A 26,181-nucleotide genomic window follows, 5' to 3' on the forward strand; every position below is an offset into this window, starting at 1 on the left:
TATATATGTGTGTGTGTGTATGTATATGTATATATATATGTATGTATGTACATATGTATACATACATACATACACACACACATATATATGTATATGAGACCCATAATATAACTTCTGTGCATTTCACCTTAATCTTGTGACACTCACAACAAATTATGCTTGTGTTTATTGCTGCAGTTTTATCAATAAGCTTGAACTTGAAGTACTGTATCTAATAGCGTTTAGAACAAAGCCCAGTTGAAGCCCCGCCCACTGTGCTGACACGCGGGGGCGTGGTTTGGGCCGTGACGCGCGTCTCCTCCGCGGCGCTAGAGAGTCGCTTCAGCTGCTGCGGATAAGCGCATTGTTTATTTGCTTTGGTTTGGAAGCGCAGCTTGGTAGCGATGGATCCGTAAATACGCGAATGGTTTCTCCTCCGATTCAGTCATTTGGCTCTGGGCTTTGATTTGAATTCTCTGATTGGACAGCGACTACCCGAGGTGCACCTGACCATCAACAAAAGACTCAGCGGATTCATATTTATTCATGCATGTAATGTAAATATATGGCTAATTATATATTTATATATGATTTAGATGTATATAAATCTACATTGATTTTTTCCAGGTGTGTTTTGTTTAAGGTTTAAGAACGCAGCGCTTCATTCCTTCATCCTGTTTCGTCCCTTTGTTTATTATTATTATGTTTTTTTGCTTTTTAGATCGTGTAATTTCATGCTCGAGTCGTCCGAGTGCGCAACCGTTCCGGCCCGCCTGCGCACAAACACCGCGGATCTAAGCTGAGTCGGATCGGGACAGATCGGATCGGATCGGATTGGATCGGATCGGTGTTGATTTGGATGCCGTCGTAAGGAAATAAAGCGAGGCTGTGAAGGTGAAGATGTGGCTCCACCCGGAGGAGGTGCTGCTGGCCGGTGCGCTTTGGGTCACCGAGCGCGCAAACCCCTACTTCATCCTGCAGAAGAGGAAAGGACACGGAGAAGGAGGAGGAGGACTAGCTGGTGAGATCCTCTAGCATCCATGTAATGCTGTATACACGCTGTAAGGTGAGCCTCTGGTCTGGACAGCTTCAGGTTTTCCATGATCTAGCTCATGAAGATCACCTGATCACCTGGACCAGGTGGATGATGAGAGGGCGTAAGAACCTAAACTGTCCACACAGCAGTGGGTCTCCACCTTATATATATATATATATATATATATATATATATATATATATATATATATAAGAGGGAACTCATTAAAAAAACATCAAAGTACTAAAGTCCAGCTCTCTGGGGCCACAGTCGGGCACCCTAGTCTAGATCAGAGGTTCTTAATTTGGCCCTCATGGACTCAACCCACATTTTTACTCTCTCAGAATAACCTAGCACCACCACAGCCCTACAGAGATTTGTGTTTTCCCTTCTCTAACACACCAAATTCACTGTGAACACATTAGTAATTAGCTGATGAGCCACGGACTATGGCTAAAACCACACAGCGCAGAAGATATATACCACCCTAGGTAGTGTTTTATTCTGACACACTATTTAGTGGAGTAGTGTGTGGTTTAGGACGTAGCATATGCCTCTGCATTACTCGATTTCTTGATTCAGACTGAGGTTGTTCCCTTTATACAGTATCATTATGTGTTTTAGGACTCTGGGCTACTTTGTAATTTCCATCCCTACGCCAAATATCATTGTGTTCACTACAAAGTGTATTATTTTGAAATGTTACCTTTACATGGTAGTGTATGAAAGTGTATGAGAGAATATCTAGGTCATATAAGCAGTAGGTTGGTGAATGCACACTCTTTGAAGGTTCCTCAAGGATTCCTAGCTTCGTAAATGGGTTATATTTAGAACATTGTAGGGTTCTGCGTAGAACCCTTTCTCCCCCAGTGGAGAAAACCAAAGAACTGTGCAGAGTGATAGATTTGCTTGATGGAGCCTTTCATACTCTAAAAGTGTAGGTGATACACTCTGAGGTAAGGACCTCTTGAGAATTCACAGCTCTTTGTTCTTGGAAGCAGATCCCTTACAAGTTTTATGTAGAGCCTTACAACAGAATGTTGGGAAAATATTCTATATTCAAAATGGCCTTAAAGTGTGTACTTTATGTTATTTATAGGGATAGAGAGTAAATTTTAACACCATTTTAAACTCACTCTGGTTTCATAAACGTTTCTTTGTTAAGGGTTCTGGGGAAATTTGATCTTTACATGTTAATATATGACAGCATAGAAGAGAATATCCAGCACTGGGTAATCTATAGAGTGATAGGTTCTTAGGTTACTATCACCCTATACTCTTGGACAGAAAAAGAGGTTCCTCAAGGATTTTTAGTTTCCTAAATGGGTTATATTTGGAACATTGTGGGATTCTGTGTAGAAGCTTTAAAGGTTCCCACAGAGGAGCATAACAAAGCCCTGTGCAGGGTGCTAGATTTGCTAGATGGAGACATATTTCTGCCAAAAGTATAGATAATCCAGTAGACAGTCTTAGGTTAAATGTAGAACCTCCTAAGGATTCTTCAAATGTCCCTTTAGGGTGAGGGGTTAGAAGTTTTATATAGAGCCAGTTCCAAAAGTGAGAAAACTATCCAAAAATGATCCAAAAAACTTTGAAGAACCCTTTTTATGGCATTTATAGGGATAGAGGGTGAAGGTCACCATTTCCGGTTTCCTAATTCTTCTTTGCTTAAGGGTTCTAGCTTTCGTAAGCGGTTGTACTTTAAACTTTCAAGTGAAGCTGTCTCTTACAGGGTTCTACAAAGAACCATGGAGGTTTTTTTAGATTATCAAAGTAAATAACCAGTATGAGTATTAGAATGAAGCTTTTTTTCTACATGTTATGCGAGAGCCCCTGAAAGCAGTTGGTGTTTTATAAGTTTAATGTAGAGCCTGTTTCACAAACTAGGAACACTTCACCATCCAAAAAGGCCATTTTTCCCGATATTATATATAGAACACAATTTTGAAATCAGCTCTAGCTTTATAAAGGTGCTTTGCTTAAGGATTCTTGCTTTTTTAAGTGGTTCTACTTTGAACCTTAAAGGGAAGCTGTCTGTCGATGGGTTCTACTTAGAACCGTTAAGGATTTACAAAGTGTACAATCACTTGATCCTTTTTTCTGAAAGTTATTCATAATCTCGCAGGTCTTCTAGAACAACCTGTTACTAAATCTGCTTGTACCTGAAAATACATAGGTTACATAACTTTAAAATCACACAGTCTGACATCCTGAGCACAAATGAAGCCAATCTAAGCTTTCCCAGTGTTGCGCAATTCTTATCCTGATGTACTCAGCAGTGCATTGTGGGATTAACCCTCAACCCTTTCCCTGCTTTAAAACACCCACAGGGCTTGTAGGTGGGCTCTAGTTAAATCCAGTGTGTTACAACAGAGAAAAAAATAAATAAAATATTCAGTATGTGGAAAGTCAGGAAGTACTTAGGATTGGGAAACATTTCTTTAAATCATCATATCAGATGATTAGCATGTGAGCTGATGATGGTTATCCACTGAAAAGCCATTGGTTAGTCTCAGATGAAGTTTGATCTTTGCTTGAGAAGTTAATCTTTACATTTGGATCAGTGAAAAGTGTTGAGAAGTCTTGTTTCTTCGAAAACACTTAAAAATATCTTGTGTCATTATAGAATCTGCGTACATCTGTGTGATTCATCAGACTGTTTTTATACATGCAGTTGGGTAAAACTAGCTTCTTTGGAACACTGGCAGTATGTGCAGAAAGACACGGAGCAAAACATTCCTGCTGAATCATTGCCTTAGCTATGTGTGTGTGTGCCTTCACTGCTCAAACAGTGTAGCTCAACTAGACTTAAGTGAGCTTATCTCAGTAGGACTATTTACTGTTTTTTTTTTAAATGTGTGCATTCATTTTTTTAGCATTTTGATTATAATAAGATTCAAGATAGCTTTATTGGCCAATGAGCATGTTGGGATTCTTACTTGTTTTAGACAGACAATGCAAACACAGCACAAAATAACATGTAGATGTGTGTGTATGTGGGATGGGATGGGGGGGGGGTGCTATTTTTTTTTCAGAATGGTCATTACTCGAGGCTACTCTCATTCACTGGGTCACCTGTAAAAGAAAGAGCATAATCAAGTTAATGGAGGGAGTCTGATAAACCATTCAGGAAAGTCAGTAGGGAGTACAAAAGTTAAGAGGCTGACACGCTTGCCAGGGTTTCCTTATCAATGTCCAGAGTCAGGTCAGGGTTTTGTCTCACAGGCCCCTGTGATTGCTCAACTGAAGCTTCTTCATGCTTTGATTTTTTAAGCTAGGACGTGCTGCAGTGAGTGATGTACGACTCTGGAGCAATTAAGGCTATTAAGGGGTGAGGGGAGCATTTTTAAAAATATATATTATTTTTACATTTACTCATTTGGCAGGTGCTTTTATCCAAATTGAAGTCAATTGAGCTGAGCAGATGAAGGCTAAAGGGCCCAACAGTGGCAGCTTGGCGAGATTGGGGTTTGAATTTACACCTTTCTGATTCGTCAAGTCAAGTCAAGTGGAGTTTATTGTCATTTCAGCCATATACAAGTACACAGTGAAACGAAACAACGTTTCTCCAGGACCAAGGTGCTACATAAGACAACACAGAACAACATAGAACTACGGGAACTACATAAATTACATAAATAACTAACTGCTGTCCACTGCTGTCCTAACTGCTGAGCCACCATTACCATCATTCATAGTTCAAACATAAGCATTAACTTCACAAATTATATTTTTCAAAGTAACCAATTTCATGTATAAGCCATTCACACAAATGTTATTAAGAGCATTTTCATGTTCTTACTTGAGTTTGTAGCCAGGTGTGATTCTGGGCTTGTTCGGTGGAGGGGAATAATCATCAAGTAATCCTTCTGAAGAATGGATTGCATAATTTTATACATTACTTCTATGTTCATTGTTTTTGCAAAAATAAGATATGTTGCTTCATTGTTCTTATTAATATTTATGGAACTATGTATTAACGGTGCAGTGGGTAGCATTGCTGCCTCACAGCTCCAGGATCCTGCTTTTGATCCTGATTTTAAATTGCCCCAAGGTATGTGAATGGGTGTTTGAATTGGTGTGTGAATTGGTGTGTGAGTGGGTTCTTATGTGTGAAGCCCTGCACTTAACTGGTGTCACATCCAGGCTATATCCCTGCCTTGCATGCAGTGTTCCCAGGATAGGCCCTGGATCCACCACAGTCCTGACCAGGATAAAGCAGTTGTTTAAGATAAATGAATGAATAGAATGTATTATTTGTTTAATTAATATTTCTTCACATCAACAGATGAAGCCTTTGAAGTCTTTTGGTAAAATCTGCTCACTTATACACAAAATGTATTTATTATGCGGTGTAGTCTCTTGCATTTGAATGGCTTCTTTGGTTCATATGTATGCACAGTTATGAAATCACTGATGTTTCAGAGAAAGAGTACACATAAAGCTCCACCCTCTTCATACTTAACATCATATATGCCCCATTTCTCTCTTTATTTACCAGTAACAAAGTTTCCGCACTCATCACCCCTGGGCCTGAAACTTCATAATCAGTCATAATCTGTCACAATCAGTCATAATCTGTCACTTCATAATCAGTCATAATCTGTCACGGTTAGCCCAACTCTGGCCAACGGGTGTCCACAACACTGCGTTTTTGTTGTAGCCATGTGAAAAGCACACCTGACATAAGACTTAGTTGTTGTTGTAGTTAAATAAAGCACATGTGCTGAGAACCTGCCCATTGCCCCACAGTAAATTCTCGGGTTTGTTAATCTTCAAGAAAAGCGTCTGGTGTGTTCTGTGAGAGGAGAATGACGCATGCGCTCATGGTTGATGATGATGTCACTGTTATGTAAATGTGTGAGTGTGATCTGCCAGTTGGCGCTAAAAGGGGAGGCAGAGAGCCTGGCACATGGGTCCTGCCCTCCCTGCAGCCTGAGCCCAGAGGAGGCTGGGAAAGCTAGTGAGAGGGCCAAGGCTCCAGAGGCACATGGCTTATACACAGTATTTGGCACCTAGAGCTGAATTGAGGCAGGGAATGTGCATGGATCAAACCTGAGCTTGTGGCATTAACTAACATAACAAGTGAGGCTCAATCTAAAACTAGCTTAATTGCAAGGTGGGCAACTCCAACCAGCACACTTGCGCTTTCCTTAAATACATGTTCAGTACAGTAGGCATCAGATTCACATTTCCCTGTGGTTGCCCATATAAAATTTATGAGCACAGATAAACAGTAGTGAAGAAACAATAATTGGTAAACAGTCAAATCCTGTTAAAGGTCTTATGGCAACTGCAGATTTCAATCACATCTTTGTTCACGTAAGTCACAACTTTTTGTCTTGATGTGACAAATAAACCATAGAAAATGAAAAAGAGGAACGATGTTGGTTTCTGTGCTATGGAGAAGTAAGTATTCAGGCAGCAGCTCCTCAGTTTGTTGCTTTCCAACACAGACCTCTTAGGTTCATGTTATTCGAGACTGTATTGATTTTAAGCTTTTGCCAGGGAACAGCAATCGGAGCAAAACCCAGAGCCCAAATGGAGAAGAAACGAAAGCTGACTACAGTTAGAAAGAATGACAATGAGAGAAATGATTGTTCTCCTGAAAGCCTGGTCTGTGGTTTTCAACATTGCGCAGAACAGTAGATTGGTTTGTAACTCAGGACAATACGTTCCCGGTAATGACCTTGCCTCCATCTCTATCCTCGAAACATCATGTGATGCGTCCTGTTCCTCTCAAGCAAGCAAGAAAAGCACAGCTCACCCTGCCCAGTGGATAAAAGAAGGAACCGAAAGGGTCATATGGCCGGGAGGAGTCTTCACTGTTCCACATTTATGGTCAGGATTAGAGAGGAAGCCAGATTCATTTATGGCTGCTTGCCTTTGAAGGCTTTTACAGACCATGTCAACGACTGGCTGTAATTTTTGCCAGGTGTTTTTATTACTAGTGACCCTAGTCGGTGCTAGTGACTGTTAAGATAATAGACCATATTGAATCAGCACTGGAGGTTCAACAAAAGAGAGCTAGGCTAGTTTGTTTGCCTCTGTCTCTAGCTATATCTTATCAAAACAGAATGTAACTGTAGGTACTGACACTGCTATAGTACTGGTAGTGCAGTATATTAATTATTTAATACAGTAGTATGCAATCTGTGATGTCCTCTTTATTTAATTTTATGCTAGGTTTCTGGTTTTCTTATTATAAATATAGACCAGTGCCTCCTCCTGGTCATGTTGTGCTTGTCATGTTTGTGGTGTGTTTAAGTGCAACTTTTCACAGATCTGAGGCAACAGGAAATGATAATTAGTTGGCACTTGTTCTTTGACATTAACATGCCATGTCATCTTCCTTAGACCCATTGGGTTTGTGTGTTTGTGTGGGAACTTTGGAGGAACATCCAGAATTTTGGAAAAGAATCACATACTTTGAGTTTTATGTATTGGAAGATTTAACTTTGACATATGGATGGTACTCACAAGAAAGCCTATTTAAAGGTGCTCAGACAGTCCAGCTAGCAGTCTTAGCTAGTCACAATTAACAAATATGTATATCTGTATATATATACATATATATATATGTATATATATGTATATATATACTGTAGTGATTAAGCACCTTGGTTCAGTGTTCACTTATAGGAGGGAAAAAGGTTTGGTTTGGTTTGTCCTGCGAGGGGAACCCTTGAAATGTAGGTTTTGTGTAGAATCCTTCAGCAGAGAAGAGGATTGTGGGATCCTGCTGGACCCAACAAAAAGGTGACATTACATTTAACTATTTTTATGGTAAAAGTGTAATAGTTCATGCATGATCCACAGTATAGGGAATTATGACCCTGAAATTGTGCATGGGGAAACCATTTACCAAACACAAATGTGTTCCTTTGTGGTTTATGCTCCTTTGAGCGTGATTCGTTATGTAGCATGCCCCGTGATGTAGCGTGAACAGCAGTTTTAAAAATATGACAACCAGTTTTGCATGTCTTGCAGGAAGCATGTGCACCCTCCCTGGTCTCGTGTAATAAGAAAGAGCTATTGGGTGGGAATTGGCAAATGACCAAAAACAAATAAATCAGGTGAACTCTCTCTCAGAGGGGGAACGATCTGGTATGAGCAGTAATTTTATGGTTTTGTGTGTGATGAGTATTTGAGAAATGCTAAGTATAGTGTTTCATGGATAAGGAGGTGGCTGAGCAGGATGAACCGGTTTACTGGCTGTACGTCAAGTTACAAGAGTCTTTGAATGTTTCCTTTCTACCTAAATCCACAAAAGACGTTTACATCCCATGTCCTTTACAATGCTCTGTTAATATCTAGACCTAGTGTTGAGAAACAGGCCTTATACTGTGTTTCGTCATATTATTCTTCCTCTGTTTCATCAGTATAAATCTGCTGATTAATACCGCTTAGTACCACTCAGATTGTGCCGGTCATCACATGATGAGCTCTTTGGGTTCAGTGATGCTATCAGCACATGATTGCTTTTAGAATCGCCTGATTAGATCTCATTTAGAAGAAAACATCAGATGTGTATTAAATAACGAAAAAAAACCATACTTACAGACAAACTTATATTGTATTATATGTGTGAGTGTTGAATGAAAAAAGGAAAAATTGAGATCTGCTTAATTGGTTCACTAGTTTGGTGACTGTGCTTTTGAACTTGGATTTTCTTTCTCTGTTACAGTATGTGGTCCAGTGCAAGTTGATGGAATGTGAGAGTGAAAATGTGGTGTGACAGAAGAGAACTTGTTAATGGATGGGAACTGATGACAATTAAAAAGGGGAAAGGGAAAAAGAGACAGTGACATGCCTGGAAATGATCAGTGATCATTGGTCTTTATGCCCTTGGGTTGAAACTCATTGTCATTGGTATTACACCACACTAGGGTTCACTTGGAAACAGCCTAAGCCATATCTTTAGGGGCCTTCATTTGGTCCGTACCCAATTTGTTTAGAACACACCAAATACTTGCATACGTGAAGGCACTTGTAGACATTTCCAAAACCTATTTCCTTTCTGAACGTACCATGATGTAATAGGTGCCTATCCATTTGTACCTTGAGTGCTTGCTAATTTTTGTTTGTTAACATACAGTATATCATAGTCATAAAAGTGACACATTGTCCTCTTGTGTAGCTCCTTGTTTGGTATTGGGTATAAAATCATTGCACCTTCATCAGGTGTGAAGTTGCACAACAATGCTGTAAAGACCATTTAGGTGTGAAAATATTCACCTCCAGCAGACATCATTTGAAACACAGGGACTAACCGCGATTCATTCGCAATCAGGTGACAGACGCTAACGCTTTTTATCTCCCACCCAACACACACTAAGGGGCTGTTTACATGACAACGTTTTCAGCCAAAAACAGGAAACTTTTTATGCATATTTTTGAAAACGGGTTTCAAAGTCAAGTTTTTGAAAACACCTTTTCCGTTTTTGACTACATTGTTGTCGTGTAAACGTAGCCTAATACAGTTTCATAACAGTTTTCAACACAAACACACATTAGACTGACTAAGTATTACCAAACCTGGAAATTCCATAATACTCATGTATGAATCATTTTTCTTAGACATGTGTAATAACTTCATCACTGGTCATATGATTACAAGGATGTAGAAGGTTATAGATAAGCCAAGTGTGGGGGGAGGGGGGGGGGGGACTAAATTCACATTAATGCCCATGGTTTTTGCCCATATGGGTGTGATGGTCTAGTTTACATTTGGCTATATAGTGTGATGGTCTAGTTATACTTTTGGCTATATAGTGTACTTGTATGCAGTGAAATAAAACAAACATTTTCAACTATGATGGTAACACTTAACAAAAAGAAGTGTGATAACAAGAAAAAAAACACATGATATTAATTCATTTATCACTTTATCCTGGTCAAGGTCATGGTGAGCCAAACAAAGACATGGGCCTTTTGTTGATTGAGACCTTGTCATGGTAGAGGGGCTTGTGTACTCAGCTGAACCTCAGGGCTATGTTACCCTTGGTGAACAGATGTGAGGAGAGAAGTCAGACAAAGAGCGATCCTAAAGACTTCTGTAAAAAATGCAAAAAAGACCAGGTGTACCCTGGCTGCATTAGGGTTACCAGGATACACCATTGGAGCCAGGCCTAGGGGTAGTATCCACAAGCAAATGTCTGGTGACTGGGCCAGCCATGTAACTTGGTCAAGCTCCATCCAAAATGGCAACATGGAGCTATCTTGTGGGGCCACCATCTTCAAAATGAAGGTTGGAGGTCAGGTGCAATGCCAGTTGGGCGGCCTGGACGGCCTAAGACAGAGTAGACCCTTGAATTTAGGGTGCAGAGCTTGACAACCTAGGAGAGCCTCAGAGTAGAGTGTAGAAATGATTGTGCAGAAATATCAATATTCCCATGAACAGGGTATATTATCAGAATGTTCAGTAATTAATTATGTAATTTTTTTTACTTCAGAAGGTTTTGGTTTGATAACCTTCCTTAAGTGTTCTCATCACACAACATTCCTAGTGAGACAAAAACAGACATTATGGAATCTCTTGTATAATGTTCCTGCAGTTAAAAATGTTGGAACAATGATGTTCCCAGGACATCCAAAAACTGTGACAGGATAATTGTTCTAGAAACCTAAAAATCATATGAAATGATTCATAAGAAAGCTCTACAGCACGCTACTGGACCTGGAGGACACCTGTAACTTGTGCTGTCTACACAAATCTAACAACTCCTGCTACATTCTGTTTGCAATGTTTCCATCAGGCAGGCATTATAAGACTGTTTATGCCCACACATCCAGATTAAGCAAAAGCTTCTTATCCAGGGCAATCACGTTTCTGAATCGATATTCCGGAAACATGCCATCAACCGCCAGCTCTGCCAAACACACAGTCACACACTTGGTAAACTGCTGAACACCAGCATCGGATAAGCTGTTAAGAACAAAAACACAACGTCACACCTTCATGTGCACTATTGCAGCACTAATCCTCTGCACTAGCCCAGACCGCACTCAGATCTCTGTCCCTGTAAAGACACACTGTGTGTCCTTGAACAGGTCTATGGCTGCTATTCTGTGGTAGATTTGTACATTCATATGGGTATTTGCACAACTGTTTTGTCTATCATGAGCTAATGATCTATTCCATCTCTTATATGAACTTACACCGAACTTTCTATATACTTACCCGTATATTTAAGGTTGTACTGGTCAATGTATGTGTTTTTATTTATACAGAGTTTATGTTTAATATATTATGTTTACAGTGTTTATATTTTATTTTTTTCTGTGCTATTTTGTAATACCCTATTCTATTCTATTCTATTCTATTCTATTCTATTCTATTCTAGGGTGTTGAAATTTAATTTCATTGTTCATTGCTTTGTCATTGTACTTGTACAACGACAAACCTATTCTATTCTACTTTATACTGTTCTGCAATGCTATATTGTTGATATTCCATCTTGTTCTAACGTAATGTATTATATTATGTTCTAATCTACAGTGTCCTATTCTGTCTTTTTTTCTTTCAGTGAATTCTTTGTTAACTAGGGGTGGATGATGCGTTAAAAATAATACAGGAAATTTTTACTGTGTGCAGTATACTGTATATGATGATATTTACTTGTTTGCTAACTGAGTTCCAACAAAACAATAGTGAGATCACTGATACTTTTATTAAAAATAGACAAACATGAAAAAGGAAGAAGAAAATGTTACATTCTGTACAAAGTATCTCTTAAAATCCAATCACCTCATTGTTGTAATAATAATGTTAATCAGTGTTATGAGTACCAGTGACACAGTGACAGGGTGCTCTTCGAAAAGTGTACTGTTACATCATGTATTTCAGCATTGATAGTATATTGTCATATTGTGTCCTTAGTGTTATAAGGTTATGGTTCTGGGTTAAAAATGAATGAGGAAAGTTTAATATGTAATACTAAATAACACTAAGAACTCCAGATCTACTGCTAACCCAAATCTCTTACGCAAGATTTCTATCAGCATTAGTAGAGACAAACTATATTATTATGTAGAGACAAACTATATTATTCTCATGGATGCTGAAATGGTATTTATTCCTGAACTCCTTTTTTTCTTGCAGGTTTGTTGGTGGGAACTCTGGACGTTGTGCTGGACTCCAGTGCACGTGTGGCTCCGTACAGGATCCTTTATCAGACGCCTGACTCGCTGGTGTACTGGACCATTGCCCACGGTAAATCACTGTGCTTCATACCCTGCCTTCATCCCTGCTTCTAGAATATTCTCTCACATCTTGCCTCTTGTTCTCCGCTGGCCTCAGAATGCCAAGCATTACCTCATTCTCCACTGGGCTTAAAGGGGAAGTCAAAAGCTCAAAAGTAAATTATCCTCATCCTCCTCCCCTTTAAATGGTGTTTAGATGTTGGCTATGGAATTATGTGTATGATCTCAGCCAGTTTTTTTGTATGTGTATGATCTCAGCCAGCCAGTTGTGTTCAGGGTGTTGTGTTGGCTTTGCTGTTGTGTGCTTCAGTGTACGCTGCAACTAGTGCACTATTGATTGCAGCCTCCAAAATCTCCCGCTTAGCTGCAGGCTTTTAAGAATAGTGCATCTGGGCGTGCTTAATTGAATTTGGCCTTGGCACTTACGCTAGCTGAGCCTGATATTTCTCCATGCTTCAGTCCCCAGTCTCTTAAAACCACTGTTAAAGCTGTAGTATAAGGCAAAATAGAATGGACTTATGGGTTAATAATAGGACAAGCTGGATGTCAAATGGCACAGAGATGGCGAAAGAGCAGTGCAGTCTATTGTGAGGACGTGTGTCTTTATTTCCTTTGAGATGGAGAGACCCCCCAGCCCTGGGGAGAGATTCTGTTCACTCCTTTTAGCTCTAATGTGGTTTGAGGAGAGCTGAAGGGTGGGAGCCACTCACTGGCACATTTTAGACGTTTCACTTCCTTACTGAGCTTAGCCTGAAATACTCTTGGCTCTGTATACATTATTCTGTATTGTATTTACATGTTTTTCTATCAGAAGCAATATTCATTTGTGGGCTAAACACTTACATATTAAGAATTTATTTGGGTTAGACTAGTTCTGGTTAGATAATCCAGAAGGACAAAATATACAAATAGTAAACACAGTATAATATATAATCTTATGACATATTCATAAAATATGTACCGTACATGTATTCAGGCTGATACACATGCAGTCTGGATGTAGGACACAAACTTCAATCAGGCAACATGTAAGGAATGAAACATGACCGTGGGTGCTGTTCCTGCATGTCCTGAAGTGGTTTATTCCTTGTATGCAATTAAAGCATGAGAGACTGTATTTTTAGCCCTTTACTGTATAGTGACATTTAAATGTTATAGAACGTCTGCAACACAAATTCCTGTATAACTTACGTTATATCAGCTATAAACAGTCGTTCCCTTGCTTTCTCTTGAAGACAAAAATATACAACTTGTTATAGAGAAACCATCCTCAACCACACTCAGACTGTTACAAAGTGCTGACATTGGAAACTCCTTCCAGGAAAAACTTCACTATATTGACTATTAAATGTTTTTCATTCATTCATCTTTAGTAACCGCTTTATCCTGGTCAGGGTCATGGTGGATTCAGTCTATCCTGAGAGCACTGAACTCAAAAAGGGAGAATATTGCATGTTTTTCTTGTCAAATAGCACATTTTTAACCAATTTATTGTTAAGCTTAAATCCCTGGATTCTATGAGAAAATAATTAAAATCTGATGGAAAGCTGTTCCTGCATTTCAGGTGTATATACTCACTTCCACTACACACAATAGCAGTTGATGTAATCGCACAATGATTCCCACTGTCTGTCGCCGTCTTTTCAGAAATCTACTGATTTTCTTTGGAAAAAAGTAGCACCACTACATCAATTAACAGAAAAGAGCTTGCAAACTCTTTATTAAGAAATCCATTCTCAAAATGATCAATGGCCCAAATCTCTTATTTTAAACCAGTGTTGCATGGCCTGCATTTGCATACTGATAGACTGCTGTATTTTCTGGTGCAATAACACTTGCATGTCACTAACTCAGATTTCCCAATGACATTCAAAGCCCCGCCACTTTTCTTAACATTTGGACCAGTCTTCTCATATCTCATAAATCTTTTATAGTACAAACAGTTTTCTGCTCTGAGAGCTTTTCAGAGGACCATCCTTTCTTGAGAATGTTTACTGTGCAATTGAAAAAAAGACCATTAAATGAGCCTGTACACTGCCTCTGCAACAAAGAGTGTATTTTTATGCAGCTCCAAGGCTTTTAACATTCTCCTGACTGAGCCAAAGGCTGTTTTTAAGTATTTATAGCTCTAGTACTAACATTTTAACAAAATGATTTGTAGTATCTGAGTGTTTAAGTCCTGTACAGTCCTGAATTATTATTCAATTGTTTATCTTAAAGCATGTTATTAAGTGATTATGTAAGGAAAAAACATTTAGGAACATAGTAATACAGGAAAACAATCAACAACTGGGTGGTGTGATGAGGTTAGTGCACTGAAGTTGATTATTTTCCAATAACAGCACATTTTAAAATGTTTTATTCCTCTTACACTACAGCAATTTGCCAACAATTGCACATTTTTTATTTATTACGGAATGATATATCAGACCTTTTTATCCATTTAGTCATTTACATACAGGTACATGTAATACTGTGGAACATCCTTGAGACAAGTTAGGTCCTGTTATTACTTGCGTTAAAGCTGTAAACAGTCGTTGCATCACTTTCTCTTAAAGTTAATAAGAGAAAAAAAAATTGCAGCTTGTTACGGAGAAATTTAATAACATAGCGTCCTCCATTTTGAAGACTTTCCTGTGGTAGAAAACATAAAGGTACCTAATGGGAAAGGTGTGTACTTACAGAAATGAGAAATGCAAGTCTGAACTTGTTAACTGGTCCTTGGAGTTTAAGGGGCTAGTGAATTCAAAACTCAAAGACTGCCATAGAGCCAATGATGAGCACTTGAGCAAGACCAATAACCCTCAGTTTCTCAGCTCTACTCTTGGATTCCATCTCAAGTGCGTGTCACATTGGATAAAATTAATAAAACTGTGTACAACACTAAAATTCTGAACCTTATGTAACCGTCGGCAAAACACTGATTAAGACAAAGGCTGTGATTTGGCATTGTGCATTGTGGATTTGCCGTTTTAAAGCCTACAGATTACCTCCAATCGCATTAATACTATTTTATTAATAAAATACTTTCCATGCCGTATTATGAAACGCAGAGCAAAATATTCCATGGCTTATCTATGGATTAGAACTACTTGTTAATATGCACCAAGCTCCAAAACCCAATCTCATTACCATAACTCCCATAATACTCCTACTTTATGGGAAACATAAATAAGAAATAAAACAAGACGGCGTATGTTGTTATAGGAAAGTAATCAATGACAAGATGGCTAGTTTCTCTTATCACTTACATTAAAGCAGCTACAAACAATTCTTCCCTGAACAACCTCCTCCTGAAGAGTGTTACAAAGTACTGGCACTAGAGACTCCTTCCAAAAATGTTAAATAAACATTTTTTTAAAGAAACCGTCACCATGTCAACGATTACACACCCTTTTCTGTTTATGTGGAGCGTCTGCTATAAAAGTCACCATGAAATAGCTGTAGAAATGATAACATAGAACAGGCATATTAATATAAACCCTGTGATTTGTCTTGGCGCAGGAGCTACTGTCATTTAGACATTTATCCACTGTCAGTTTGATTTATCAGGCATAAACTTTTTCATATTTAGTAGATAGTAGTAGGAAGTAATTGGTGAATAGTCATGCAACGGAAAGTCGCAACCTCCGATAGATATGTAATAACATTAGCATTGAAGAGAGCATTGTGAAGCACTGATACGTTGTATATTTACTAAATAGCAGCATCTGAATTTGAGTTATGATATTATTAATTAATAGTTAATATATAAAATTATAATATGTTAACCATAGACAAATTCTTGGAATAATTTTCAGCTATTTAACTGAAAGGAATCTGTGCAGGTCATTAGGTTTCCAGAGAGCTGTTAAAAATTGTTATATTTACATTTATTTATACATTTTTCTGTACCATGATTCAATAGGTAATGCAACAGCATGAAAAATGACACATTTTTCTTCACTAAGGACTGTATGGCTGGAATTTGATCTCATCAGTTTGGCTTTTGAAGCATGACATGATACTATTTGCTAAAATCTTTTTCTTCCTACCCACCGGGGCATGGTGATATCATACATTTAGAAGTGGGCAAAAGCCATTTACATTTTAATGGAAGATTAAAGAAAATGTTTTGTGACTGATTTATTAATGAAAATTTTACCATTTGCATAATATCCATTATTTTTTATCCTACAACGGTGATGAATGAATGAAGGGGAGTACATCATTTGTTACTGTGGCGGCTCATGGGAGTGTGTGTGTGTGTGTGTGTGTGTGTGTGACAGGGAGCTCCCGTAGAGAGATCACTGAACACTGGGAGTGGCTGGAACACAACCTCCTGCAGACGCTGTCTATATTTGAGAATGAGAACGACATCACTACCTTTGTCAAGGGCAAGATTCAGGTAAAACACATATGAACACACACACACACACACACATTATAGATTTTACCTTATTATTCCCGACCCTGTCACAAGGGATTTTGAAATGGCTTGTGTTTCTGCACTGAGATCATTTCCTCAACTTCCTGAGATCATTTCTGCATTTATTTACTGACTTAGCACTTTAGCAGATTTTAATAACCCAATGAGGCTTTATACTCAGCGTAATAATCATAAAGCAAATGAGATAGAACAAACTGGGTAAATGCAATAACAGTTAAACCACAAGTATCAGGAAAAAAGGTGTTCGAGATCATCTGAATTGTAAGAGTTTGAGATTTGTTGAGCTAATGAAGAGTTGTGAGTTTTAAATGGAGGAATAACGAGGAGGCAATACAGTATATTTCGTACCGAATATTTATATATGATAATTATTCACTGTATACAGTGAATTTATATATGATAATATAATTTTTGAAAAATTTCCAAACACCTTTTTTTCTTATGTTTTATTACAGTTTAATCAGTGTTTTTGCCACAAACCCATGACACAGACTAGCAGTTAAACAAGGACCTAAATCTTGTGGAACATATCACCCTGTGTTCACAGTAGCAAGAAACATCTGACCGTTCATGTCCATGTACGTGCATGATACAGAGCCACAATTTCAGCCACAGTGTGACAAGCGACATGTGAGTTAGGATTTTCTCAACTTTATGCAAATTAGGAATGCCGTGGTACAGCAACAAATCCAAACTACTTGCAGTTTGTTCCTTTGCACTGCTTGACTCAAAGAAATGTTTTCTTTCTTCAAAGTGTGGATAAAGAAAGGATCTGCTCATGATCCCAAACATAAAAGCTCATTGGTCAAGCACAGTGGAGGTAGTGTCATGGCTTGGGCTTGCGTGGCTGCTTCTGGAACAGACTCATTAATCTTTATTGATGATGTAAATCATGAAGGTAGAAGCAGAATGAATTCAGAAGTCTACAGAAAAATTCTGTCTGCCGGTTTACAGAGAAATTAATCTAATCTAATTGGGAGGAACTTCATCATGCAGTAAGACAATGACCCAAATCACACTGCCAACATAACAAAGGACTTCATCAGGGGAAAAAAGTGGAAGGTTTTAGACTGGCCAAGTCAATCACCAGACCTTAACCCAGTTGAGCAGCATTTCACCACCTGAAGAAGAGACTGAAGGGAGAAACCCCCCAAAACAAACAACACAAAAGAAAAATGCAACAGTTTGGTGATGTCAGTGAGTCGCCGTCTTGATGGAATTATTGCAAGCAAGGGATATGCAACCAAATATTAAGTGTTATTTACTTTAAGACTATCTGTTCCTATACTTTTGCTCACCTAAAAATTGGGTGCACTGCCAAAAAAAGATGCCATGTTCTAAGTTGTTTCAAACATCTAGATATATCAGGAAATGAAAGCTGAAATTCTAACCTATCTTCTCATAGTCATCTTTTGATCTCAATCCCAAAGGTATTCAGTGTATAGCAAAAGCAAAAGAATTGGCCTTGCTGTTCTAATACTTTCAGAGGTGACTGTATATAGTCACAACTCGGTGCTTAGTATAAAACATAGAATAAAGTTCACCATCGGTTCCTCACCAGGACATAACCTTAGTTTCTAAATTAGTGTTCTGCGGTTTAGTTTTTTGCGGTTTGGTAATTACTGTAAAAGTACTTCCTGATGCTTTGCCTCCTGAATACAAAGAGACAAGCGCTGTACCTGTTAGTGCTGTTAGTGAAAAACCTCTCATAATACACAGAGGATAGGAGACAGATGGTGCAAGACTACGTCGTATGCAGTATTTCCAAAGTAATCTCAAGCGATGTGAATTTTCATTATACTACTAATGAAAGTGTAACAGTAAGAAGCAACACAAGAATGTCTCCATTTGTATGCAGTAAAATTAGACAGACAATATAGAATAGGTTCACTCTACTTCATACAATCAACTCAAGCTTATTCTCATATTATACAGAATATTCATAGCATTCAAATACAATAAACCTTTCATACAGCAGGGAGAAAAAAAAACAAGAGTTCATAAGCAACAATAACACAGTTATGATAGGGTTAAATAGCTAGGTATGTTAGTAAATTTGTCATAACATGCAATTCATGGCTTTCATATATATTTTTTACACGACGTCTCACCTTTTTGGATTTGTATTTAACTGTAAGGGTTTTATAATACTTTCAGATTGCATCTGAAGGCTGTACATTATATATGAAATTATAAAAGTGGAATCATTTCATGGTTCTTATTTCTCTGTCTCAGAAAGATGTTTAAAGGAAAAGTTTATATTAGGGAGAAATAAAGTTTTATAGTGAAAATATTGTTCAGAATAATATAACAAACTTTCCATATTACATACTGTCCAAAACAAACAAAAAAAGTCACAGTAAGCATGCAAATTAAACATGGTATGTGATTAAGTAAGTTACTTTAGAGGCTTTAAGTTGTTTAGGAAAAAAATTGTCTTTGATCCATATACATAAAAGTTTTAGAGACCCTAATTTTTATATATTGTACATTTTGTCTTAGCTGTTTATTATCAGTAGAAAAGAGCGTTAACCCTCTAACGCTCCTCTAACCCCCCGTTAGCGTTTTATTACAGAGAAATGTTTGTATTTTGTTAAATAAAGTAACATGCTATAATGTATTAGAGCAAATTTCAGATCAAACCCTAATGGAGTTTGTCTGTGAGTTTCTCTAAGATGCAGGACGAACATTAGATTTTTTTTATTTTTTTGAGATCTGATACACTTTTAAAGGTAAAGTGTGGTCACCTCAAATATTGACTTGGTTTGTCTTTTGATTTTTTTTTTACTGATTTTTATTGTCAAATTTTTGTATATAGAAATGTTCAGTTCATTATTTTTGAAGGCATCGTTGCTTTACAGAATTTCTTTTGATGTGCCTAAGACTTTTACATGTGTTCAAATCCATGTTACTAATGCAACAGCACTGTGTTGTACTATAACTGTATTGCTATATAACTTTATCCAGCCCTGTGGAGTTACTTGCCGTCTCATTGGCTGACAACAGTAATTCGTCCCTGTAGCTTCTGTGAACAGTGAGGTATTTGCTCTTTGTTTTGTTCTTCATGTTCACTTTTCTCTTCCACCTTTAAAGGGTATCATTGCCGAATACAACAAAAATCATGACAATAAGGAGGACGACGACACGGACAAGTTCAAGGAAGCCACCGCTAAGTTTCGGAGGTTGTTCGGGATGCCAGACGAGGAGAAGCTGGTGAACTACTACTCCTGCAGCTACTGGAAGGGCCGAGTGCCCAGGCAGGGCTGTCTCTACCTCAGCATCAACCACCTCTGCTTCTACTCTTACCTGCTGGGCAAGGAGGGTGAGTGAGGCACCTATTGTAGATCCAAGAATATAATATGCACATGTTTGGCTTAACCTGGGTGTAGATCTTGTTATCCTCTCATTGTTGATGTTTTGTGGAAAAGAGATGTACATTGGGATATTTGTATACCTAGAATATATCCAGTACCTGTTCCTTCCCTATCAGGGGAAGATTATGACAAATTAAGCCTCATACCCAGCAATTTAGTGGTTTGACAAATCGGTATTAATGTAGTGGTAATGGTCATGCCACATATTTATGGAATAAAACACTTGGTTCATGCTTTTATAGGAAAATAATAAATGACAGGGAGATGTGATGCAGCCTTACACCAAGTTGATTTTTTTCCGATAACAGCAAGTCCTGAAGTGTTTTATTCCTCTTATACCACAGTGAATGCTAATAATGTTTTTATTAATTAAAATCACTTGTTTTATCTGTTCATTGTTTAAGTTTGTGGACATTCATGAAGCAGGTTAGTTCCTGTTTTCACTTATGTTATAATTACTCTATAAACAGTCATTCCCTCCCCAGCCTCTCTTTTTTTCTCTCTCTTGAAGTTAAAAAACACAGCTTGTAATGCTACCGAGAAACCAGAAAGTGCAAAGTCCTCCATCCTGAAGACTTTCTCATGTCTGAAATCTTAAAGTTACAGTTTTACCTCTGACACTTTCAAAGCACTGACACTGGAGACTCCTTCTAAAAATGTTAAATAATCACCTCTTCATAAAAAACCCTTACCATATCAATAATTACACATGTTTTTGGCGTGTCCACCACAAAAGTTGCTGTGAATTAATTAAGTTAATAAAGAACCAATAACATTAATCAATCAACACCTTCTGATCAATCAGAATCGAGAATACAGCACCACTGTGGTATAAATGTATGTATCCACTGAGTAGGGATAAATTCACAGTGATAAATTCAAATATTTACAATATATTTTTGTGAATCCATTTATTTCTGTAAAGCTGCTTTGTGACAATGTCCATTGTTAAAAGTGCTATACAAATAAAATTGAATTGAATTGAACTGATTTACCAGTTCTGTAGAGATTATACTTTTGCTGGTGTTGACCCTCTACTTTGTCCCTGTCCTGTGTCATAGCCAAGCTGTTGGTTCGCTGGGCTGACATCACTCAGCTGGAGAAGAACGCCACCCTGCTCCTGCCGGACATGGTGCGAGTGAGCACCCGCTGCAGCGAGCACGTCTTCTCCGTGTTCCTCAACATCAACGAGACCTTCAAGCTCATGGAGCAGCTGGCCAACATCGCCATGCGCCAGCTCCTGGACAACAAGGGCTTTGAGCAGGACCGCTCACTGCCCAAACTCAAGAGGAAGTCACCTAAGAAAGTGTCAGCCCTCAAGAGGTCAGTGTTGATTAAATTAATTAATTAAAAAAAAAATCAGCATGTTGTCGACCATGTTCACTATGGAAGGCCTACACAAATTCTACAAGTTATTTTTATCATTACATCTTTAGCTGTTTACACATTCTGAATAACAGAGTCTGCCAAAAAGCTGAATGTAAATGTACCAATGTTTCAGTAATTGTAATTGCAACATTGGTCCTTACAATACTGATTTGTCAGGAAATACAGAAATGAGCCTTAAAAGGTTATTAAGAGTGCAGAATAACGTCAAGCATTTTTTTAACCTATCGACCAATCAGGTCACAGGTTTGGGGGCAAGAGATAAATAAAGGATAAAGTGACAGTAATTCTAATATAAGAAGATTGAAGTGAAAATATTTCACTGCCAATATGGCAACATTTCAGTGTAACAAAAAAGAACACCTTGTCTATTTTTTGGACGTTCACTTCTATGCAACATGATGTCCAACGTTATCTGTGGCTGCATACAGTCAAGAATTTAGCCCAAAGCTATAGTACAGGCGAACAACCTCCTCAATCTTTAGTCTACCTTCATTACTGATAACTATAAATCTAATCTAGATAGTAAACTAGGTTAGTTAACACTGGTAAGTGCGTTGTAATGGTTACAGTGTACATGTCCAATGAGTTGCCTTTTTTCATATCAACACAAAAAGTGTTCCGGCCAGCAGTTGTCAAGTGTGACAGCATTTCATTCCATTTCAAGGCATTTTATTTTATTTCAAGGCATTTCATTATGTGTGTGTGAGCAATCAAAGACGTGCTGTGTATCAGGTTGAGTCACATAATTTAAAATGGTCAAAATAGTGCAGGCCAGTCTTTATCCGTGAACATCAAGCAGTCAATTTTTTTTTTTCTAGATTTCAAGGTGTATCACCATTACATCACAATATGTAGTAATACAATCATGTGTTTTATTCCATATTATACAGCCCTACTTACATTTATATCCAAAATGTGAAATAATAATCTTTGAGTTGTTTACTTCAAACCTGCTTTCAAGGCTTTCTCTCAGACCTTATCTCCATTCCTCTGCATGAACCCATAAGTCATAATTTACAGGTTTTTGTTGTCTGAGAAATGAGAAATTGCATTTAAAATAGTGCCCCAGTTAATATGAAAACTGTTCTGCTTCTCAGTACACATAGGGTTATAGCCTATATTTTAATAAAAGCACCAGTAGTAGATGTTTACGCACTTATCTTTATAAACTCTAGTGTAACACAGTGTGCAGTGTTGCTGAGAGCCATGACAACCATCTCACCCTGACTCGCATGCTTATAGAGAGATTTAAGCCTCAGCAAAATGCTAAAGACATTTGGCTCCATAAAAGAAATTAAGTGTTTGAGCACTCTATGAAGTCCAGAAAGATGATGGTGTAAATCTTCGAAATATGGAGAGCTGCCAGGTTTATAAAGATGAACGCTCAAATCTGACTTTTTTACAAAGCAAGCACGCAGGAGATGTCTGAAATTCTGAAAGGTCAAAGAAAACTTACGTCTGGTGGTGAATATTTTTGATACCTGGTTATTCGAGGTTAGAAATGTCTCATCGACTGTTTGAGAACTTGACTATATTTCAATAAGCAAAGGATTTGATTTCAGCACAAGGTCATTCAATCAACAGTGCAAAGCACTGAGTTACTGTTGTCACCTCAACGTTATTTATTTTCCTATAACAGCATGAATGACTTCATAGTTTTTATCCATTTATAGTTCTGTTTAATGTTGTGGAACACCCATGAAACAAAATAGTTCCTGTTATCACTTATGGTGTAGTAGCTATAAACATTTGTTTATAAACATTTGTTTATAGCTCACCAGCCTCTCTTTTTTGTTCTTGAAGTTAATAAGACAAAAAAAATGCAGATTGTCATTTTTCAGAGAAACATCAAAACTACCTCTGACTGTTACAAAGAGAGGAATATGTAAAAATAAATAAATAAATAAATAAATAACCATTCTCACAGCTGAATGTTTGAGTGCTGCCATTTTGAAAACAGTTGTTTAAAATTGTCTGTTTTCATTTCAGGGATCTGGACGCCAGGGCTAAAAGTGAACGATACCGCACGCTGTTCCGCCTGCCGAAAGACGAGAAGCTGGATGGACACACAGACTGTACACTGTGGACTCCTTTCAACAAGATGCACATCCTGGGTCAAATGTTTGTCTCCACTAACTACATCTGCTTCACCAGTAAAGAGGAGACCATGTGCAGCCTCATCATCCCCCTCCGAGAGGTAGGTTTGGATCTACAGGAGCAGCACTTTTTATTTCAAGATGAAGGAAAACATGGGTGTTATGGTATTTCTGTCATATTTTTACTTCTTACATAAAAGTCAGGTTTACTAACAGAAGATGTCAGGATGATACACTATATGGCCAAAAGTGGAAGGATGTGTAGGATTGATGGTTAGTGGGAGGATGGATGGATGAGTGGATAGTTTGATAGGCAGGCTGATGGATAGGTGAATGGATGGATGAGTAGGATGAATGGATGAGTAGGTTGGATGGCTGTGTAGGGTGGTTGGATGTATAGGGTGGATGGATGAGTAGGGTGAATGGATAGATGGGGTAGGTAAATAGGTGGGTTGATGAATGGGTCAGTGGCTAGATGATTAGGGTGGATGGACGGGTAGGATTGATGGTTGGGAGTGGATGGATTGGTGGATGGATGGTTGGATGGATGGGTGGGTTTGATATGTTGATAGGTGGGATGATGGATGGGTAAGTGGATGAATGTGTAGGGTGGTTGGATGTGAAAGGGGAATGGATATGTAGGGTGGATGGATCAGTAAGGTGGATGGATGTGCAGGGTCGATGGCTGGGTAGGATGAGAGATTGGCCTCATTTTTTGGTAAGGATAGATGGATGGATGTGTAGGGAGGATGGATGGGTAAGATGACAGATTGGTAGATAGGTTGATAGGTGGATTATGGATAGGTGGATGGATGGGTATAGTGGATGGATGGATGGGTGGGTGGGCTGTTGGATGGATGGGTGAGTTGGTGGGTAGGTGGAAGAATGGGTGAGGTTGATGAGTTGAGAGATGGATGTGTTTTTTCTATATATTTTTGCAAAAACCAAATCCAGATTTTGACATCTGTCTATCTTAATATTTCATTAGCACATCTTAATTTAATTAGACTTTACATCTCTTTGTTAGAGGTCATGGACCAATTTTGGATGCTGTTAGCGTCACATGATGAGTTGCAGTGTTTGACCATCTCAGACCTGCAGCCTTAGACTAATTCCAGCTGATAAGCTTTCTGAGGCTTGTATTGAGTCCTCCATAATAGCAGAATAATAACTATGTGACATCTTTGATCTGCTGCGTGCAGGAGATGTATAGAGTGTCCTTTTCAATAATGGTCACATTGACAAGCTGCTGGTTTACAAAATGAGTTTCGTCTTTGTGAAGAATGTGTGTGGGTGTGTGAGTGTGAGTGTGTGCACACAGGTGGGTGGTAATAAAAAACATGATCAATGTGACATGAATAAAAGGCCGAGACAGCGAGCTGTCAGACTCTGTTAGTATCTGGTAGTGGTTGCCATCGCCAGCTGTTTCCCCCTTTTTTGGGCACTGTGACAGAGTGCGGGACAGTTTTCAGGACTAAAAAGTCAGCACACAGTATGGTATTTACCAGTTTTCTGTCACACACCGCGTTAAACACACACTGTATTTACCCGTGCTTCAGCATCAACTGTTTTTATGAGATTTTCTGCCTCTTCTGTTACAAATGTATGATCTGGGTGTTTTATGAGGCGTTAAACCACAGCACTGTTAAATTGGTTCTGACAGTAGTTCCAATCGCAAGGCAACTCACTGGTTTGTATTAATGCGTTTGTTCTAATACATTATCGTTTCTATAGTAACAGATAATTCACTGGGACTTGCATGGTGGATACTCCATATAGTTCAAGTCTAAAAATACACAGATTAAAAAACGTGCTGTTATTTCAAACATAAAAATTGTTATAAGACGTCAAGACGTTTATATGATGTTTATTTAACACTTATAAAAAGAGTCTCCAGTGGCAGTGCTTTGTAAAAGTCAGTGGTAAAGCTGAAATTTTAAGTTTTCCGACATAGGAAAGTCTTCATGATGGTTTCTCAGTAACTGTCTGCATTGTTTTTTGTCTAATTACCTTGAGGAGAAGGCGAGGGAATGACTGTTTATAGCTGTGATAGCAGATAACTAGTTTGCACACATTCCACAGAATTAAATATAATTATGAATGCATAAAAAGTATGGCATGTCATGATTTAATAAGTACAAAATTGTAATCACTGGCAAATTGCTGCTGTATGAGAGGAATAAAAAAACTTTGGAATATGCTATTATATGAAAATAATGAACCGTTGACAAGAAACTTTGATTATTTTTCTATAGCTCTATTTGGTTTTAATTCCTTTAATTTAATTCCTTCCTTTATTATTATTCCAATGTTATCAGGTGACCATTGTGGAGAAGGCAGACAGCTCTAATGTGCTGCCCAGCCCACTATCAATCAGCACCAAGAACCGAATGACCTTCCTTTTCGCCAACCTGAAAGACCGCGACTTTCTGGTGCAGAGGATCTCTGACTTCCTGCAGCAGACCTCCTCTAAGATCTACTTCGAGCGAGAGATCACAGGAAGCCTCACCAGCTCAGACGATGAGGTGAGCGTTGAGCTTTTTTGCTTTATTTGTATCTGTGTTTTATCAAAGTCTCCAAGCTTTGCAGGCCTGTTTTTTTTTAATTGCTGCAACAACAGAGAGTTTTAAAGAAAAACAAAGCACTACATTATGTGCTCTGTGTTAAATCTGG

General features: G+C 38.2%; 1 protein-coding gene across 3 annotated transcripts in view; it reads left to right on the top strand.

Moving 5' to 3' along the window:
• The first annotated feature begins 305 nt into the window (after positions 1-305).
• tbc1d9 (TBC1 domain family, member 9 (with GRAM domain)) overlaps positions 306-26,181 on the top strand; it is a 43,886-nt gene continuing 18,010 nt past the window's right edge. Inside the window, exons 1-8 of one of the 3 annotated variants that reach the window (XM_026939728.3) lie at positions 306-536; positions 701-1,000; positions 12,120-12,230; positions 16,489-16,607; positions 19,743-19,971; positions 21,085-21,346; positions 23,402-23,609; positions 25,827-26,033. In XM_026939728.3, the coding sequence (XP_026795529.2) occupies positions 880-1,000; positions 12,120-12,230; positions 16,489-16,607; positions 19,743-19,971; positions 21,085-21,346; positions 23,402-23,609; positions 25,827-26,033 (1,257 nt within the window). In that variant the 5' untranslated portion in view covers positions 306-536; positions 701-879. The remainder of the gene's footprint in view (positions 537-700; positions 1,001-12,119; positions 12,231-16,488; positions 16,608-19,742; positions 19,972-21,084; positions 21,347-23,401; positions 23,610-25,826; positions 26,034-26,181) is intronic. The other 2 variants (XM_026939737.3, XM_053232423.1) reach the window with 2 other exon arrangements.

This window comes from Pangasianodon hypophthalmus, chromosome 3 (assembly GCF_027358585.1).
Source record: "Pangasianodon hypophthalmus isolate fPanHyp1 chromosome 3, fPanHyp1.pri, whole genome shotgun sequence".
NCBI classification, from domain to species: Eukaryota; Metazoa; Chordata; class Actinopteri; order Siluriformes; family Pangasiidae; genus Pangasianodon; species Pangasianodon hypophthalmus.